The sequence below is a fragment of the Capronia coronata genome (genome assembly GCF_000585585.1).
Source record: "Capronia coronata CBS 617.96 chromosome Unknown acBCG-supercont1.3, whole genome shotgun sequence".
NCBI classification, from domain to species: domain Eukaryota; kingdom Fungi; phylum Ascomycota; class Eurotiomycetes; order Chaetothyriales; family Herpotrichiellaceae; genus Capronia; species Capronia coronata.
In genome coordinates, this window is record NW_006912895.1 from 2,251,497 (window position 1) to 2,266,386 (window position 14,890).

Genomic DNA, 14,890 nt, shown 5'->3' on the forward strand with positions numbered 1-14,890 from the left:
ATAATGAATGATGAATTGAACACAACTTATTTCAGTGCACACTGTGGCATGTCAGACTCTCAAGAAATGAAGAACGCAAGGAGTGACATCAAGGTTTGTAGTGAGCAGTTCGTGGAAGAAGGCACCTCGGGCGACTCTTTCGCTATACTAGGTATGCTACGCTAAAGGTCTTCACGCCTCTCGTTATATGGACAAGTCACTCCCTGAGGAAGATCACAATGCAGAAGACCCTTCCAAGTCCAAAGCCAACTCCAAAGCGCACCCAACAGACCCAGAAGGTTATTGTTCCCAATGCTCATATGCTCAGACCGACACCATCTATCATTACCCTATACCGGGACGGTTTCCTTTTTGGCCACCTTGGGAATCGCGTCATCTTCGGCCTCCTCTTCGCTGATCAGGCCCTCGAGTTCGAATTCCTCGGCATCCCGTACCCGTTGGTTTTCTGTGACGCGACTTCGAGGGAGCCTTACAGACCCATTAGTCGGAGCGGAGAGGGCGGTGCCATTGGTGAGAGGGACGTGCGGAAGAACCGAGAGTTTCCTCAAATGGCCCTGGCCCTGGCCCTGGCCGGATGCCGCTACAGAAGCGCTCGGATTCCTGGATAAGCTGCCAGGGGGATGATGCGAGGGCCGGGTGCCGTTGCTTTCGTCCTCAGGCCAGGCGTGTGACGCGTAGATGTACAGCAGGATGTTGACGAAGAGATACAGGAGGAAGGCGATCGAGTAGAGGATCAAGATGTAGCTGACGTGGGTGACGTCGGCGTCAGATAAGAAATGCATTTGTTCCTCCGTGGCACCCATGAATAGAAATCCGGATGCGTAGAGAAGCTATAGACAGGGTGTCAGTCAGCGTGAGATCGATCGAGGATGGACGTATGCCAGAAATAAAGAGGGCAGGGTGTGTCAAACCTACAAAGGGCGGAAGATGTTGCCAACTGTTGACCTCGCCGGCGCCTCTACTGTCCCTGAGGAGGAAGGAGATCTCGACGATTCTGGCGGCGCCGGCGGCCATCAGCGTATATCCGAACACGGTGTGGACCATGGTGCTCAGCGGCAGGTCTTGCGGATGGGCACTCATGGCCCAGCCGGTCATGAAGATGACGATGCCGGGCAACAGGTTTCGCTTCGGACGACCGGTTCGCGACCGAGACAGCCAGACGCCCAACAAGCCGGCGCACCACCAGACAATGCCCATGCTAGTGTGTTGGAGATCGTTCTTGACCCACGGATGGCCCCAGCGATGCTCGGTGAAGGTGTTGACGCAGCCCCAGGCAGCGATGACGGTGCTGTCGAAGAACTCTTGACTGCGGCCCGTCCGTCTCAGCCAGGCCTGGCCGACCAGCAGCAGCAGCGTCATGATGATTCCGTACGCGATGAACGCCGAGCCCATGATGAAGTGCGCCACACATTGCCCGAGGTGGTCGCCGCGACAATAGCCCATCGCGACGATCCCGCCGAACAGCATCTGCGCCCACGACACGATGGGCATCAACTTGCCCACCCAGCCGTGCACCAGCACCACGCCGCGCCGCCCGGACTTGCCGACCTTGCCGCCGAAGATTCGGCCCACCCATCCAGGCTTCTGCTCGAGATGGAGTTTCAAGCCAACGCCCAGTCCGACCTGCACCACCAGCATCAAGACCAGACTGTTGGCGAAACTCGCGTGGATGTTGGGGTGCTTGAACTGCCGGCCGCGGTGCATATGGCCCAGGAAATATGCCACCGTCGCGATCACGGTGCCCACGACCTGCACGGGGACGTGCCATCGACTTCTCACTATCCCCAGGACCATGCCGTAGGGGAATATGATGCCAAACGACAAAATCATCAGCAGGATATGCGTCCAGAGCCTGGAATCCAGCGGATCCGGCGATACCGCCTCTCCCTCGGGGATTTTATCTGTATGGCCTCCATGAGCCGAGGCGCTGCTTGCGAATAGAATCGTCAAGAGGGAGGATAGGAGGATAGGTTCTCGACGAGAGGACGGTAGGGGACGCAGGATGGACATGGTGGCGGTCGTTTGCGAGGAAATGAATCCAACAGGCGGAGGTGGCCGGGCAATCAGGAGACGCTCATGACAAGCTCAGCAGCTAAGTGAAAGTGTTCGGCAAGTGGCTGAGGAGGTCAAAAGATGAGATCTGATGGCTTTCACGTAGTAGTAGGAAGGATGTTGTACATTTCTGGCATAAACAGTCAATCAATCAATTCAGTGTAGAAGCAGCGGCAAAGATTCGCGGCCACTTTTAATCCATCCATCAAATCAATTCATCAATCAATCAATCAATCAATCATTCGTTCAATCCGGTACCAACGCCGTCTCCACCATCTGCGAAAAATGGAGATATAGGGGAACTGGATGTGGTCTGACCAACTTCCACATGGTGATGGGTCAATTGCCTGCTACACGTATTTTAATAGTATCTTATAGTACACTTCCTCTCTCTGTATGAGATGAGGTCTGTTACTGAGGTATATACCGTTGTTTGTCCCAGCCGACCACTAGTAGAGGGCAAAAGAGTTGTTATTAGAGCAAAGGCAGAAGCATCATTAGTCCTTCTAATCTAGTAGCCAACTGATCTAGCAATACGCCTCTATCAAAGGTATCCAATGTTCCGAGGACTTTCAGCCGTGGTTGAACACGTTCAGCTGCTCGATGTCGCATGCCGGCGAGTTCTTCTTCGATCGTCCACACTGTGCGCAAAACAAGGATTGAACAAGACAAAGCTCCTTGAATGACCGACATGCCTCCTCGTCTACCCTTCCCTCCTCGCATTGCTTCACGTGTTTGTAGCATTTGATGTTGCTCCGGACACACTCAAGCTTGGTCTTGAACCTGCCCAGCTTGCCGCAGAATCCATCGCTGAGCACGAGGCAGCCCTGGTCGGCCGTCGATGATGGACTCGTCCAGCCAGGCGAACGATACCAGCCTTCAGGTCCATCTTCGAGACACTCTCCAACAGTGACGGCTTTCGCAGCTGTTAGTGGATGGCGCAAATAAACCCAAAGAAACATTCCACACACCTCTCCATCCTCTTTGCGACACCCGCTTCAAGACGTGCCTCGTCAGATCAATGGCCGATGCTCGAATCGTGTCGTGCTGGATGAGTAACATCCTGCCCTCATTGACCTCCACCGTCTGCAACACACGATCAAAAGCTGCGGTCATGGAGGTAAGGTTGTCCTTGTGCATCCAGTCAGTGCTGTCAAAAGAGTATGAGATAACATGATATCCAAGACCCCTCATATCTCCCAAACACTCTGTCTGGTTACTGCAGCGCAGGTACGGAGGTCGCATATACGTCGGGTATACGTTCAGAATGTTGGCCAATGCCCGCTCGTTCTTGAGCATTTCCAGCCTCCGAGATTCCCATGACGCTTTGTCGAGATCGGCGTGAGACCAGGTATGGGAAGCAATCTGATGCCCTTCCTGGGCCATGCGTTTTATGGTGTCGGTCCACGTCGGAGTCAGATCAATTTCACCTTTGCCGTTGTTGTTGCCAGACACAAAGAAGGTAGCCTTTGCCCCTGCTTCTTCAAGAATGTCGAGAAGCTCCTTGGTGTTTTCAGACGGTCCATCGTCATATGTCAATGCAATCACTCGTGGCATTCTACAGTTGGAAATGACACTGCCGTATGGGACCACACCTATTTGTGGGCGGTCATCCACAGACATGTTGTATCCAGCAGGCATCACATCTGAATCACAGCGACCGAAGTCGCTCTGGCAGATATTCGGCATTGCACAGTATTCTTTTCCAAGCCCCTGTGCCATGTTAGCGGGTCTCATTGGCCGGCACCGAAGGCGACTGACACAGAAGCCAGCTTGGGAGCAGCATTGTGGGTATTTGCATTTCCTGTCCCCATGTTCCCTTCCACAGGTATTGTCCCGAGGGTGATCGGAGTCGACTCGACCTGACAACGTAGTCGGAGTCGGAAGTGGGCGGACGGCGTTGGAAAGACTGGCTGCGACGACTGCGATGGACGACGGGCTGGAAGGCGCATGGAGTGGCAACGGGTAGTGACCGAAGCCATCCACCCTGCAGACAATGAGCACGAGGATGAAGGTTAAATGCATAATGCTGAAAATGCGGTCGTACTTATGCGGATGAGCGAGCTTGGTTGAGAAATGTGGTAGACCGAGGATTCCGGTGATCTAGAATAATAGACACGACTTTTCGGACGACGAGTACCATGTCTAGCACCTGCCTCTCGCCAACTGCGAGTACGGGCAGGCGTAATTCCCAGGCTTACAACTCCTTCCGTTCTTCATTAGGCGTGCCTGGGAGAGAATGAAAGGCTGAATCCGTAGCATCCTGTGTCGCAGCGGGCGATTCGACCTGATCACTCTCACCCTCATGTTCCTCTTCAGCATCGTGTGTCTCTTCAACCTCCTGGTTCTCTTCAACCTCATGATTCTCTTCAACCTCCTGATTCTCTTCAACCTCCTGTTTCTCTTCAGCCTCCTCTTTCTCTTCAGCCTCACGCTTCTCTTCAGTACTCCCGTTCAACGAAATCCTGTCAAACCCATCGACTGGAGGTTGGGAGTCCGAAGGCGGCGTAGGTGACACAACCCGGCCTGGATTCCGCGGTGGTAATGCCGGGGGCACACGCTTTGGTACTTCCACCACTCTGGCTCGTGCCACCATCGGGACTGCCGTCTGGATCTCGGCGTCCGAGTCCACATCTGAGAAGGATGCTCCTTGTTCTTGGTGAGAGCCGTGTCGATTTTCATCATCATCCACATTCTGGCTGTGTTGGATCGAGTCTCGATGGGGGCTGCTCCCAGCACCTTGCGGCTCGTCTTCGTCGGTCTGAGTACCTCGATCGATGCTGGCGAGACTGTGGGTGCTGTCTCTCCAATTCCGACTCCTGACTGAGCCATCCACACTCCTGCGCGAGAAGTGTGCAAAGACAGGGCTGGTCGGGGCGGGTCTGAACTCAAACACTTCAGCGCTCGGCCTCTGATGTGTTCCGGCCTCTCGAATGATCAGTCCTTCGGCTTCCAGAGCCTTCACGCCGTATGGATCGGGATCGTCCTCGGCGGGGATGCCAAAGATACCTGTTCAAAATATCCATTTAGCATGGAAGACACAAAACGCTGCTGGGAATCTTACCTTCCGAGACCAGTTCCATGTCGCTGGGAGCGAGCCCTTCTGGAAGCAGGCTATCATCAACTTCATCACCCTGTGCGGCTTTCAGCGTGTCCAGGAGCACTTGATATTGCTCGACCGGCGGATGGTGAAGCTTTCCCGCAAGGATGTCGGCCACTCCCACACGCTCCCCGTAAAACTTTGCATTTTCGTCTGTTCGCTCGATCACAATGTTTCCCTCGAGGGCAACACCCGCATACAGGCCCCGGCTTTTAACATATGACCAGATGGGAGCCTGGCGCTTGTGAATCTCCGTATCTAGCATGCCTCCCAATCCCACAGGACCGGCCGCGACACCGACCTCGGTGCCCAGGGTGCACCTTAATTTCATGAAGGCTTCTAGAGCTTTGTATGAGTTGATGACCAGGACTGTGTCGTATATATCGACTCCCGCAAGGAAGCCAAAGGAGATGTTCTGCGTCTGGATACCGCTGGGCGCACTCCATTCTCCGGTCTCTGGGTGTCTCGCAACCAGCACGCCGGCACCACCAGACCCTCCAAAGAGCCATCCGGTGCGCATGGTGGTGTAGATGGCCAAGCCGACACACTGCTTGATGACCTTGCTGGGGATCTTGGTGAGCACTCTTTGTTTGCCTTGGGGGATGCCGTCTGCGGTGGCCTTGCGATTCTCCACCAACTTGTCTTGCTTCTGATCGACCTGCTCATAGAACCCATCTTTGCAGAATCCGCGAAGGATGCGGGCAGCCTTCTCAGATTCCTTGTCCATTGTGGTCGGCCAGAAGGCTTCTGAACCGACTTTGTTGGATAGACGATTGACCGGGGCTCCCAGCTTGTCGACCACAGCATAAGCCTTGTTGAAGCCAGGTTTGAGAGCTTTTTCATAAGCGGTGCTCGAGTAATCCTTCGTTTTATCCCACAGGCTAGGGCCCGTAGAGGCCCTGTTTGCGGACGCGCTCGATGCGTCCGCCATGATGCGCTGTGCCGCAGTCGAAGAGATTGTTCAAAGGTGGAGGAAATCGGGCGCACGTTGCGATTTTTCGCTAGGACAAGCTAGGAGGAGGACTGCAGGTTGCTTTTCGCATGTCGTCGGAACACTTTGGCGTGTAGTATGGCAGTGAAGTGTAAAGGGAGGATGAATTGAAGTTTGATCCTTCAGCCGCGCAAGCGCTTGCGAGTCTATGGCTTTCTAGTAATCCGGTCGTCGCCGGATAATCGAATGGGCAGGATACCGAGTTGCGGGCAAAGGCACCTAAACTTAGCTGCAAAGATCTGACCCTGGATTGACACTATTCTGTCCAGCAACGTCATTTATTGAGATAGAGAGAGAGCACACGCACACAAGCAGTTATCATGCTCTCCGGGTTATGGCCAGGGGTTATATGCTCCCAAGGCTTCCCCAGCGGTGTCTGCTCCCAGCTGTGGCAGCTGTGGCAGGGGGTGCATGCTGCGATAAGTACTACGTAAAGGCCTTATTAGCCTAGGGTCTTCGTTAGATAGACATTTTATAGGCTTCTTCCGCCTATCTTCTCAGCCACCTCGGCTGTATTCTCGCTTCATCCCTGCGGGCAGTCATGATGAAAAGTCCAGGATCATCCCAAAGGATGATTTCATTCTTATCTTCTCTGCCAGCGGTCTACATTTGCATCGTGATTCTCAGCTTCGAATTCAGATTGACTATCCAAGTGGAAGAAGACGTTCTGTGTCGACACATCGCCTGCGCGATTAAACAACGCCAGCAACATGCCGCCCATTCCGCCTCTATTCGTCCTCCCCGTGCCGCCATCCGTGGCGACCTCATCTACTCAGAACCAGCAAGGAGAATTCATCTGTACTCAACCCTCCCCTCAAGTCTATCTTCTCTCCTTCTCTTACCCGCCGGACAACCGGCTCACGCCAGCATTCAATCAATCATTCCTTCTGGCCCTTGATATCATCGAGCATCGATTACCCCGTGGGGTCGTCATCACCACATCCACCATCAGCAAGTTCTACTCCAATGGCTTGGACTTTGAAAACGCCATACGAGATCCCACCTTTTTCCCCAGCAGCCTGTTCCCACTATGGAGGCGCCTTGTTACCTACCCAATGCCAACGGTGGCCCTGATGAACGGGCACGCGTTTGCTGGCGGGTTGATGACGGCTATGATGCATGACTATCGCATCATGAATCCACATAAGGGCTTCGTGTGCCTGAACGAGCTCGACTTCGGGGCGGCTTTGCAACCTGCCATGGCCTCAGTCTTTCGAGTGAAGCTGAACATGACCACTTTCAGAAACATGGTCCTCGAGAGCAGGAGGTTCCCGGCTCTGGAAGCGCTGAAGGAAGGGATCATCGACGGCGTCGGTGACGTCGACGAGACATTGGCCTTTATAGGAGAGATGAAGCTCACTCAAAAGGCCCAGGGCGCGTCTTACGGCAAGATCAAGGAAGAGATGTACCGGGAGGTCGTCAAAGACTTGGACGAGGGGCCAGATACACCCAAGACACTGACTGCTCGAGACCTGGACCGCAATCGCAGGGACTCGGAGGCGAAGAAGAGAGTCGACGAGTATCAAGCTGTGCTGCGCAGAGCCAAACTTTGAAATCAGGGTGTGCCTCCCGAAGTAGGGCTCATTTGAGGAGACCAAAGCATTTCTGGGACAGGTATACCTATGAGCCATTGTGAAACAGTTTCACGATGGCCCTTCTGACCATCCCAATATTCTACAACGACGACGATAGGTATGTTTCCTCACTCTGGCGCGTGAGGTTGGGAGAACCCAACGAACGAATCATTTGGCACTCTCTTGTCTACAATGCCGTCTATTGATAGGCGGTGATGATACCGTAGGGTCCAGGCTGCCGGAGGCGTGGATGAGGCGAGGAGGGCATGGTCATGGTCAGGTATCGCGTCCTGGACATTGCGAACGGTGCTCTCCCGAGAAAGTTTGCTGTCGTATTCGGATCGGGTGCGCAATAACAAGAGATTATGCGGACCCTAGATACGCTGTTGAATACTTACCTAGATGTTGGGATGTGATTTGGAAAATTGGCTTCCTGGTCTACCTGCTCCGCGTTAGCCCTGGCCCTTGATGCCGAATGAACTTTCGTCACTACCTTCAGGTTGGTGATGAATGAGTCAACCAACTCTGCATGGGATTAGTATCCGGTGTCACCCTCGAGCTCCAGCCATATGACTCAAGGCTAAGAAGACATGGTGATTCATGCAACGAACGCGAAAACCAATCGTCACGACAAACAACTTGTTACTGCCGCTATGGGAACAGGCATCCTCGATCAGGGTGCTGCACAAATACGAACTTCAATGAGTTATGCAGAATTAATGCTGGTGAGGGAAGGCTCTAGGCACCAGCTCGCTTAACCATGCCTGGTAAGAGATGCAAACGTACCACCAAAAACCACGGTTTCCCCAACGCTCATGCGCCAGCCGGCTGAAGGCTCCCGGACACTCTCTCCACGTTGCCGAAGGCTTCGCGGGCTTAGGGGCCACCAAGCTCCGGCACGCACAGGCGGTTACAGGGTCTCAGCGGGCTCCTAAGCCCTACAGGCGAATGAAAATGGCCTAAATTTAACTATGTGAATCTTGATCTGGTGCACAGCGGACCCTCTGTGCCCGGGGGCACAATAGGCCGTCTCGTACTACTTCGTGAACATTACCGAGATGGTCGTAGTACCGCAGCCAACACTCCACTGGCAGCGCTGTCACGCTGTCATGCTGGTGTGTTCGCCTTCCCTGGGGGTGTTGTTACCTCCCAGAGGGTCGCCTTCGTGAAGTCTCACAGCCTGGACTCGGACTTCATATCTTTTGACTCATACCTGATCTTTTGACTCATACCTGATCTTTTGACTTGCTCTCAAGCATAATTCCGGCTCCGTCTTTCGTTTCATCGTTGCCTGTCGTTTTGCACATACTTTACTTTCTTTATTTCTATCCTCCAACACCTACCTAGTACGAATGAATATAGACGGACCGCTGTCTGCACGCATCCCCATCTCCTATCGATAGACGTACAATCCGAGTCTGCGATCAGGGCATTTCCTGCAAGCCTGTTCTCCTTTTCCGAAACCTGAGACGCCCCAAGAATGGCACGCTGAACCTGTGTTGTAGCGGGCATATTCCTATCCACGTTATCGATAGTCGCCGTACATCATGAACCCAAGCGGACAGGGCGAATTGCCTGCGGGGGTGGCCGCCGCTGAAGAGAACATGGAAGAGAAACAAAGATCGGAACTGGGCATTACCACGAAGCAGGAGAAGAACACTGAGCTACCGGCCATCTCTGAGAAGCAGCCGGCCACACCTGTCCCTGATACTCCCACGTCTCCTACTGCCATCTCGCCGTCGTCACAGTCTGGCGATTCAGATATCGGGGCCGGCCTCAACAAGTATGATTCGAAGATCGTCCAGGTTCGTGAGGTGCCTGACGGTGACGCCGCGTTAGCACACCTACCGGAGAACGAGCGAGCCGTGTTGAAGCGACAGTTGTTTACTCCGGATGTCAACGTCACCTACACGGCTCTATATCGCTACGCCACTGCGTGGGATCTGGTCTTCATTGTCATCGCAGCCATCTCAGCAATTGGTGCAGGAGTGGTCCAACCGTTGATGACGGTCGTTTTCGGAAACTTGAGTGGCACTTTTCAAGGCCTTATTCTGGGAACCCTCTCAGGGTCGTTCAATTCCACTTTGGACCGATATGTGCTATATTTCATCTATCTCGCCATTGGCGAGTTCTGCCTGGTCTACATCTCCACCGTTCTGTTCATTTACACCGGCGAACACATTACCGCAAAGGTTCGAGAACAATACCTCAGGGCGATCTTGCGGCAGAACATTGGGTATTTTGACAAACTAGGCGCCGGCGAAGTCACCACCCGTATCACCTCGGACACCAACCTTATCCAGGAAGGCATCAGTGAGAAGGTGGGATTGACGTTGACTGGTGTCGCTGCCTTCTTCTCCGCGTTCGTCATCGGATTCGTCAAATTCTGGAAATTGACCCTCATCTGCATGTCCACCGTTGTGGCGATTGTGCTGATCATGGGCCTCGGGGGGCGGAAGATGGCCGCATGGAACAAGAAGTCTCTGGCCTCATACGCCGTTGGAGGCTCCGTGGCCGAGGAAGTCCTCGCATCGATCCGCAACGCCGTTGCATTTGGAACGCAGGATAAATTGGCAAAGCAGTACAACGTGCATCTCCTTGAGGCCCGACGCTGGGGCATTCGTAGCAAGAGTACCCTAGGCTGCATGATCGGGGCTCTGCTCTGCATCATCTTCTTGAACTACGGTCTGGCGTTCTGGATGGGCTCGCGGTTTTTGGTCGGTGGCGAAACCAACCTCTCTCACATTCTTACCATCATTCTAGCCGTCATGATTGGCGCTTTTTCCTTTGGCAACGTTGGGCCAAACATCCAGCACTTTGCTGCCGGTGTCGCCGCTGCCGCAAAAATCTACGCCACAATAGACAGAGACTCTCCGCTGGATCCGTTGTCTGAAGAAGGCGAGAGATTGGACCACGTGGAGGGTACCGTCGAGCTGCGGCACATCAAGCACATCTACCCCTCGCGCCCAGAAGTCGTGGTGATGGAAGATGTCAGCCTCCTAATTCCGGCGGGCAAAACCACCGCTCTTGTCGGCGCTTCCGGATCTGGAAAGTCCACCATTGTCGGACTAGTCGAGCGTTTCTACGACCCCGTAGGAGGTACAGTCCTACTGGATGGCCACGAGATCAACACGCTGAATCTGCATTGGCTGCGACAGCAAATCTCATTGGTGCAGCAAGAACCCATTCTTTTCAGTCAGACCATCAAAGAGAACATAAGAAATGGTCTCATCGGTTCGAAATATGAGGCCGAATCAGAAGAACAGCAGACGCAACGCATCGTTGAAGCAGCCAAAAAGGCAAACGCTCACGACTTCATCATGTCACTTACGGATGGTTACGAGACCCATGTCGGCGAGCGTGGGTTCCTGCTCTCTGGAGGTCAAAAACAACGTGTTGCAATAGCCAGAGCTATTGTCAGTGATCCAAAGATCTTGTTGCTCGATGAGGCTACATCGGCCTTGGACACCAAGTCCGAAGGGGTCGTGCAACATGCCCTGGATGAGGCTGCCAAGGGCCGGACCACTATTGTGATCGCTCATCGTCTTTCGACCATCAAGACCGCAGACAATATTGTGGTGATGCAGAACGGCCGAATCATCGAGCAAGGTACTCATGACGAATTGCTTGCACTTGGGAAGGCGTACTACAGCCTGGTGTCGGCGCAGCGCATCACCAGCGAACACGATGATGAAGCGGCAAAAGAAACTGACACTAGTGAAGAAGGACTGACGAAGATTCAATCATCGAGGTCCGGTAGCGCAGCAATGGCCGCTCCTGAAGATGTCAAACTGGCTCTGGGACGGACTAAGAGTCAAAAGTCCGTGTCCTCCAAGGTCCTCGCGGACAAGAAGTCGGAGACAGAAAACAAGTATTCCCTGTTGACACTGGTCAAGTTCATGTTATCATTCAACCGCACGGAATGGCACATCATGTGTGTCGCACTGGTCTTCTCCTGCATTGCAGGCGCTGCCCAACCGGTACAGGGGATCTTCTTTGCCAAATCCATCGTTTCCCTATCTCGACCGCTCAGTGAGCGACATCAGATCCGTCACGACGTCGACTTCTGGGCATTGATGTATCTCATGCTTGCATTCGTGACTCTTCTGGCCATGGTCACGCAAGGCACTCTCTTCGCATATTGCAGCGAAAGCCTGATCCAGCGTGCTCGTGATGGTGCCTTTAGAAGATTTCTGAGACAAGACATCTCATTCTTCGATGAAGACCAGAACTCAACCGGTGCTCTGACCTCGTTTCTGTCTACCGAGGCGACGCACCTGGCATCGATCTCTGGGGCGACATTGGGGACACTGTTGAACTGCACCACAACGCTGGTGGTGGCAGTCGTGATAGCCCTTGCCATTGGCTGGAAGCTGGCACTGGTCTGTATGTGCGCGTTACCGGTCATTCTGGGAACTGGATTTATCAGGTTCTGGATTCTAGCCAAATTCTCTGCCATTGCTCAGAAGTCCTACGAGAAGTCCGCCGGCTACGCTTGCGAACACACTAATGCCATCCGAACTGTGGCCTCTCTCACCACAGAGCGTCAGATCTATGCCGAGTATCAGAACCAACTAAACACACAGCTACGCGCCTCTCTCAGATCTAATCTGCGCAACTCCTCGCTTTATGCGGCCTCGCAGTCGGCAATGTTCCTCGCCTTTGCGCTGGGCTTCTGGTACGGTGGAACACTCATGGCTCGGGGCGAATACACGATGTTCCAGTTCTTCATTGTATTCTCGGAAATCATCTTTGGCGCGCAGTCGGCAGGGACGGTGTTTTCCTTCGCTGGAGACATGTCGCACGCCAAAAATGCAGCAGCCGCATTGAAGACGTTGTACGATCGCCAACCAACCATCGACCCATGGTCGGAGGATGGTGAACATATCCAGCAAATTCATGGTAATATCGAGTTCAAAGATGTTCATTTTCGATACCCAACACGCCCTGAAGTGCCGGTTCTTCGGGGTCTGAACCTGACGGTCAGACCGGGCCAATATGTTGCTCTTGTCGGAGCATCCGGTAAGTCATTGCACGCGCATGACCCCTTACAGATCTAACACATGCCAGGCTGCGGCAAATCGACCACAATCGCCCTGCTGGAACGATTCTACGACCCACTCGCTGGGGGAGTTTACATCGATGGCAAGGCAATTTCCTCACTCAATCTCAACGACTACCGGTCACATCTAGCACTGGTGTCGCAAGAACCGACGCTGTACCAAGGCACCATCAAGGACAACGTTTTGCTTGGTGCGGACCGGGGGGCAGTCAGTGATGAACGTGTCATTCAGGCTTGCAAAGACGCCAACATCTATGATTTCATCATGTCACTGCCGTGAGTGTTCACTTTCGTGACCGATTTGTGCATTGGAGTAGCTGACTCGAGATAGGGACGGATTCGCGACTGATGTTGGTAGCAAAGCTGCCTTGCTGTCTGGTGGACAGAAACAGCGTATTGCCATTGCTCGTGCCCTGCTTCGCAACCCCAAAGTTCTTCTTCTAGATGAAGCAACGTCTGCTTTAGACTCTGAGTCTGAAAAGGTGGTGCAGGCCGCCCTTGACGACGCTGCCAAGGGCAGAACGACCATTGCTGTCGCTCATCGACTCAGCACCATACAGAAAGCTGACATGATTTACGTCTTTGATAAAGGCGTTATCGCGGAATATGGCACACATAATGAGCTGATGGCTATCCATGGACGCTACCGAGAGTTGGTCAGTCTACAAAACTTGGAGAAGAGACAGTGAAGCATGCCGTTTCGTCTGAAAAGTTTTGGGCGCAAGGAATTGTGAGGGTCAGCATGGATGGACTTACTTCCGACCTCCAGTGGCACCAGAACGTATCGAATTTGGTGAGACGGCCCTCCTTGCTGGACATGACAGCATGACATATTGTCAATCGACGGAGAAGTGGGACGCATGTTTTGGCCGGCAGGATGGATTTCGATGTGATTCATACACAGCATAGAAACGGAGTACCGCTGTCCACAGGCACCATTGTCCTGGACTGGCCGATGCCGGGTCCGCTCAAAACCACTCATCTCAGCATAGCTCGGCTCGAGTTATTCACTTTTATACCATTCATCTGTACCATATTTTGGGGCACGAACTTCGGCTCTCGTAGTTTATGAGTTCTGGTAGTCCATTTGCCTCCGGCCCTTCTTCAATAGTCGCCCTTGCTGTCTGGATTCTTCGGCTTTTCAATCATTCTCGTTCAACCCTCGCTCCTCCATGACCTTGACAAGGCGTCGGCCTTCCTTCTCTGCAATGAGAGACAACATGCCCATGGCGATGTCTTTGATCTTGTTGTACTCTTTTAACAAGGATATGTGCCGGGAGAATATGGCGTTGGCATGGTTCAGTGCTTCTGCTTCTTCTACTTCTGTCTCTGCTTGTGCTTCTGCTGGTTGCTTTTCGTCGTCAGGATCATCTGTGCTCAACGAAGAGGATCTTGCGGAATCATGCTGAGACTCTGGATTCGGCGACACAGTTTGAGTCGTCTTCCTTGTTTGTGAATGAAATGATTCAAGTTTGCAAATTTGCTGGAGGACGGTTGACAATTGCTCCCTGGTTGATGCTATGTTGGTTTCCAGCGTATCGATTGAAGTCCTTGGTTTGGTGCCTCGTGGCCGCGTCGCCGGATAATGCGATGCCGCATTGTTAGACATTTAGATCTCTGCTATGGGCACTGTATTCTTTGAACGGCTAGGTAGTTGGTCGCCCTCAGATCCTAGCACAGTTTTGCTGTACGAGTGGATATGCTTCAGGGGATATTATCTCTGTTTCTGGAGAAGAGAATGGACTTGGAAAATAGTGATTTCGGGTGTGAATACTTCACTGTAGCTGTTTCCTCTTCAGATCGATTTTCTTGAGGAGATTCCTCATCATAGCACTTCGATGTGCTTCTCTTTGCTATTGTTCACGGGACAGTGGTACTTGTCAACAATCAGGACCCAGGTAATGAGCATCAGTAGGTCGTATACAGGAAAGGCTGAGCCTTGCTTGCATCTGGACGCTGTGTTCAGGTCAGACAGAAGCATATCACGAGGGAATAGGCGCCTTCATGGTGACTAGAAATAAAAAGATGTCTGTCAGACCAATCTTTTTTTCTCATTATGTCAGCAGCCTTGGCGGTCGGCGTGCATATCCAAACTGCGAGCCACTGGCATG

At 53.0% G+C, this 14,890-nt stretch overlaps 6 protein-coding genes across 6 annotated transcripts; 2 read left to right on the forward strand and 4 right to left on the reverse strand.

Moving 5' to 3' along the window:
- Positions 1-329: 329 nt before the first annotated feature.
- Positions 330-2,010, reverse strand: A1O1_04128 (uncharacterized protein; the record flags this gene model as incomplete). Its single annotated transcript, XM_007725025.1, has 2 exons — positions 330-830; positions 916-2,010. The coding sequence occupies 2 exons, from the start codon at positions 2,008-2,010 to the stop codon at positions 330-332; spliced, it is 1,596 nt and encodes a 531-aa protein (XP_007723215.1).
- A 614-nt stretch (positions 2,011-2,624) lies between these two features.
- On the reverse strand, positions 2,625-3,774 carry A1O1_04129 (uncharacterized protein; the record flags this gene model as incomplete). The annotated part of the gene is made up of 2 exons (XM_007725026.1): positions 2,625-2,968; positions 3,024-3,774. 2 exons carry the CDS (start codon positions 3,772-3,774, stop codon positions 2,625-2,627), a joined length of 1,095 nt encoding a protein of 364 aa, XP_007723216.1.
- A 475-nt stretch (positions 3,775-4,249) lies between these two features.
- A1O1_04130 (uncharacterized protein) lies at positions 4,250-6,083 on the reverse strand (the record flags this gene model as incomplete). The annotated part of the gene is made up of 2 exons (XM_007725027.1): positions 4,250-5,061; positions 5,117-6,083. 2 exons carry the CDS (start codon positions 6,081-6,083, stop codon positions 4,250-4,252), a joined length of 1,779 nt encoding a protein of 592 aa, XP_007723217.1.
- Positions 6,084-6,853: 770 nt separating this feature from the next.
- A1O1_04131 (uncharacterized protein) lies at positions 6,854-7,696 on the forward strand (the record flags this gene model as incomplete). The annotated part of the gene is made up of 1 exon (XM_007725028.1): positions 6,854-7,696. One exon carries the CDS (start codon positions 6,854-6,856, stop codon positions 7,694-7,696), a length of 843 nt encoding a protein of 280 aa, XP_007723218.1.
- A 1,568-nt stretch (positions 7,697-9,264) lies between these two features.
- Positions 9,265-13,468, forward strand: A1O1_04132 (ATP-binding cassette, subfamily B (MDR/TAP), member 1; the record flags this gene model as incomplete). The annotated part of the gene is made up of 3 exons (XM_007725029.1): positions 9,265-12,739; positions 12,788-13,055; positions 13,111-13,468. The coding sequence occupies 3 exons, from the start codon at positions 9,265-9,267 to the stop codon at positions 13,466-13,468; spliced, it is 4,101 nt and encodes a 1,366-aa protein (XP_007723219.1).
- Positions 13,469-13,920: 452 nt separating this feature from the next.
- Positions 13,921-14,361, reverse strand: A1O1_04133 (uncharacterized protein; the record flags this gene model as incomplete). The annotated part of the gene is made up of 1 exon (XM_007725030.1): positions 13,921-14,361. A coding segment is annotated over one exon (441 nt), but the record flags the coding sequence as incomplete, so codon positions are not given.
- Positions 14,362-14,890: the final 529 nt, after the last annotated feature.